At 36.8% G+C, this 3,882-nt stretch overlaps 2 protein-coding genes across 11 annotated transcripts in view; one reads left to right on the forward strand and one right to left on the reverse strand.

Annotated features, from left to right (window-relative positions):
• pf16 (protein) overlaps positions 1-1,551 on the forward strand; it is a 5,668-nt gene extending 4,117 nt beyond the window's left edge. Inside the window, exons 8-10 of one of the 4 annotated variants that reach the window (XM_009861229.3) lie at positions 33-224; positions 633-749; positions 1,140-1,551. In XM_009861229.3, coding sequence (XP_009859531.1) covers positions 33-224; positions 633-749; positions 1,140-1,352 — 522 coding nt within the window. In that variant the 3' untranslated portion in view covers positions 1,353-1,551. 4 annotated transcript variants of the gene reach the window in all.
• The window catches only part of LOC100175027, a 7,323-nt gene continuing 4,929 nt past the window's right edge, over positions 1,489-3,882 (reverse strand). For 5 of the 7 annotated variants that reach the window (XM_026835883.1, XM_026835881.1, XM_026835880.1 and 2 more), the window contains 6 exons: positions 3,774-3,872; positions 3,375-3,528; positions 3,067-3,165; positions 2,645-2,937; positions 2,388-2,579; positions 1,489-2,096 (listed from right to left, as the gene is read on the reverse strand). In XM_026835883.1, coding sequence (XP_026691684.1) covers positions 2,031-2,096; positions 2,388-2,579; positions 2,645-2,937; positions 3,067-3,165; positions 3,375-3,528; positions 3,774-3,872 — 903 coding nt within the window. In that variant the 3' untranslated portion in view covers positions 1,489-2,030. The remainder of the gene's footprint in view (positions 2,097-2,387; positions 2,580-2,644; positions 2,938-3,066; positions 3,166-3,374; positions 3,529-3,773; positions 3,873-3,882) is intronic. The other 2 variants (XM_026835882.1, XM_026835879.1) reach the window with 1 other exon arrangement.

Raw genomic sequence — 3,882 nt, forward strand, 5'->3', positions numbered from 1 at the left:
TATTTGCTTATAAAGTAAACTTATAACTTCAGAGAGTAAATCAACTTGCTATAACTCTTGCTGAAGAGAGCGAGGATCACATTAAGGCCGCTGTTGGTTGGTCCTTGGGACAAATAGGTCGTCATACCCCTGAGCATGCAAAGGCAGTTGCTGTGGCTAATGTTTTGCCTAGACTTCTACAACTTTACTTGGCTGCAAGTAGCTCCGAAGATCTCCAAATTAAGGTAATAGTTACAACTAAGCTGTACAGTTAATTAGGGGGAAACCAAGGACATTATTATACTAGTAATTGTAACTAAGCTTTACATTGAATTAAGCGTACACTAAATCAAGTAAAGTAAAGCTGTACACTAAACGCTAAATGTAAACTAAATTAAAGCTTATATAATACAGACATGGCAAACTCTTGTCTGCAATTTTTTTTATTTTTCTCTAAGTCCTAAACTTCAGGACCTAAACTGACATACACTAGGGACCTGGGATCAGGTTCAGTTGGCTCATTATCCTCAATCCGTTCATAATACAGTAGTATAGATTTACTTTGTTTTTTATTCGTATCCAACATTCTAAATATAATTTTCCCTTGCTTGTAAAAAGTCACTTTACCTCAGTAACAATTATGCTTGTTTTAGTCCAAGAAAGCCTTGAAGAACATTCTTCAAAAATGCGTTCATCTTCAAGCACTTGAGCCACTATTACACGACGCTCCTGCTAATGTATTGAAACATGTTGTTGGGCAATACAGCAAGGTGAGGGTTGTTATAGTTATCCACAGGTGCAAATCTTGTAAGTGGGCATGAAACACAACACCCATGGACCATGGTATAACTACTAGCGTTGCCCAGCCAGGCGAGGATAAATAAGTTACATAAGTGGTAACTTCTAAGCGGGCACAAGGTGTATGAAACAGAACACCCGTGTTATAAAGACTGTTGTTGCCCAGCCACGCAAGGATAAATAAGATACGGACGTAGTAAGTCTTAAGCGAGATAGAGATGTATTTGCGATAGACTAAAATTACAATCTGTAACAGAGGTCAGATCTTGTGTTGTAATATAAAACAAGATTTCGCAAACTCTTGTTTTGCAAAAAAAATGACTTCATCTTTAGCGTTGTACCATTTCTTGTTCCTATGTTAGGTACTTCCCCATGACAGCAAGGCTCGCCGTATCTTCGTTACAAGCGGTGGTCTCAAGAAGGTCCAAGAAATCAAATGTGACCCTGGCTCTGCACTTCATGAATATATCAGCTCTATTAACAACTGCTTCCCTGAGGAAATTGTTCGTTACTACAGTCCTGGTTACTCGGAAGCACTGCTAGAGAGAGTTGAACAGTTCATACCAACCTCATAAGCTGGTGGGTTGGTGAACAGTGTTGCCCATATTTTTAAGTATTTTTTATAAAGTTTGTAAATTTGGTGGCAACACCAAAAATTCATGATTCTTTAGAAACTTGTAGTGTTGTATATAAGACAGATTATTACAGTTGTTTTATATTGTGTCTTTGTATTTTACCAGGTACAATCTGAATAAACTCGCGTGTTAAATATGATTACAACAGAATAGGCAAAACTGCGTTGGTGGTTTGGTTTAGTACAGTGGTTACAGTGCTGACCTATTAACCAAAGGGTATGAGATTCAAGCCTCGGTGCTACCACTACGATCAACGTATGTTCTTTGGGGACGAGTTTAAGACAACAAAACAGTGGTAACGAATGGCTTGTCCAAATTGTTAATCATTCAGAAAATGCAAATCAGGTATATACGTGGTGACTTATAAGTGGGCGTATATGAAACAGAACACACGTGCTCTAACAACCGTTGTTGCCCCGCAGCGCGAGGATAAATAAGTTACATTCATTCAACACGTCATACAAACTGTGTGTTCATATACTATTTGTTCGCTTAATTCAAATGCATATAGGTAATCGCAAGGTAATATTTAGACACGTTCAAGTGTTAACAAAAGGTAAGTGTTCGTAACATTACATTAAAAGCAGTGATTGCAATATCTTCTATATAGGCTGTGACTTAGGTAGACGTCGATGTATTTTGCTTCTGTAAGATCCTGTCTCGTGAAGTGTAGATTTTTAAGTTCTGTAAATTAGAAAACGTTTATAACTAATAGCGGTAATAGTTGTTAAAGTATCAGTAAGTTCAAATCATCATTGTAAATATGCGGTGACATGACGTATAGTGATGATGACGTATGCGACCTATATGACCAAGTCAGTTTCCACGTTCCATCTAAACATTAAACTATTCAGAGAAGCATTTACGGGAGAGCAGCAAACTTGCTTATATTTGTTTAATTTAACAATCTAAACTTACGTAAAGAGATTTGTTTAATTATGGACATTTTAAATTCACAACACACATAAAACCTACCGTATTCGGAATGGCATCCAGAGCGTCCTGCACCCGACTTATATCGTCACCATACAAATCTGCAGGTTCTTGGTCATCGTCAATAAACGCTTCCCACATTTTAAAGTATTTTGTAATTTTTGGTAGAATTCCACAAATTGCATCGACAGCATTGAAAGCTAACGTGTTGCTGATTAAAATCAAAGTCTCGATCTATAATTATATTCAAACACGTATTAAAAAGGTCCTTGACATTCCTAAGCTTTGTATGTACTTACAGATCCAGGCATAGCTTTAATTCCATCAGCAATATGGCGAAATTGGTCTGACGTCAAGTAACATGTATGTAGCTCAAGGCGTGTTATAGTTTTTCTGACTTTTTTCATAACGTACCCCAACGCAAATGCTTCGCTAGTTGTGAACCGAATCCCTGTGAAAATAAGGTGGGCGGGAAATTCGCGAACTGCCTGCTCTGTGACGTAATCATTGTTGCATTCCCGAACGTCGCCCAATTGTGATTTGAAAAGAGTGAATCGTTCTCGAACATTGTGATTAACAATTTGATAATGACCTGGAATAAAGAAACGTTATTGCTTAGAAGTGCAGGCTATGTGCAAGTTAAAGGTAAGATTAGATATGACCAGAGTCCTCTAACTCTAGAGTCTAGATATAACTATAGGACTGTTTATTTATATGAAACCTGGATTTTGCAAGTCGTCTGTGTTCATTGTTGTTTGGGGTATAAGCTTCTCCAATAATACCTGGCGTTTTCGTGCAATATCTGCAGCTGACAAACCGCCTGTAAAGTTTAACTGTTATTGAGTTTGAGGTAAAGACAGTGTTTTTATAGTTTTTACTATGTCAACAAATTGGCAGGGTGCGGTGTAGTGTTCACAATATGTAGGAAATTAAGGTGAAAGTTTTCGAAAGAGCTATATATGTAGTATTGTGAAAACACATATATATTGCTATAGTTACTTATCATATAGTATGTAAAAGTTGGTGTACCTGTCCTATGAGTTGTTGTTTGATCGTCAACCAATAACCCACAAAGGAATCTGCGAACAGTTGACCAGTGTCCAGTAAATAGTTTGTTTTGACAGAATTCAGAAAACTCTTCAACTCCCATGTGATATTTAATGTACCACGCTGTCAAATACTCCTATATATCGGAATAGCTTGTTAAAACCAGTAATTCATAACTTTTTATTCTGCTGCTCATGCTACCAGGCGTAATATAATATATAAATTAATGTTTTTATTTACCAGTGGGCGAAATTATATAGGCATTATAGTTTTCTGTTTAAATAACCATGTTTTATTGACAGTATAGTGAAGAAAGTAAAGACAGGCATAGACATTAAAAAAAAGTTAAAGTTTTAAATAAGGTAGCCAAAGTTTATGAACCTGTGTGCACTGATGCGTGAAGTAAACCTTTAACTCGCCTTCGAATATTCTGCTTCCAATGCCTTTGTATCCAGGTGTGACAATCACTAAATCTTGAACCTTTTTGATA

The sequence above is a fragment of the Ciona intestinalis genome, chromosome 9 (assembly GCF_000224145.3).
Source record: "Ciona intestinalis chromosome 9, KH, whole genome shotgun sequence".
NCBI classification, from domain to species: Eukaryota; Metazoa; Chordata; class Ascidiacea; order Phlebobranchia; family Cionidae; genus Ciona; species Ciona intestinalis.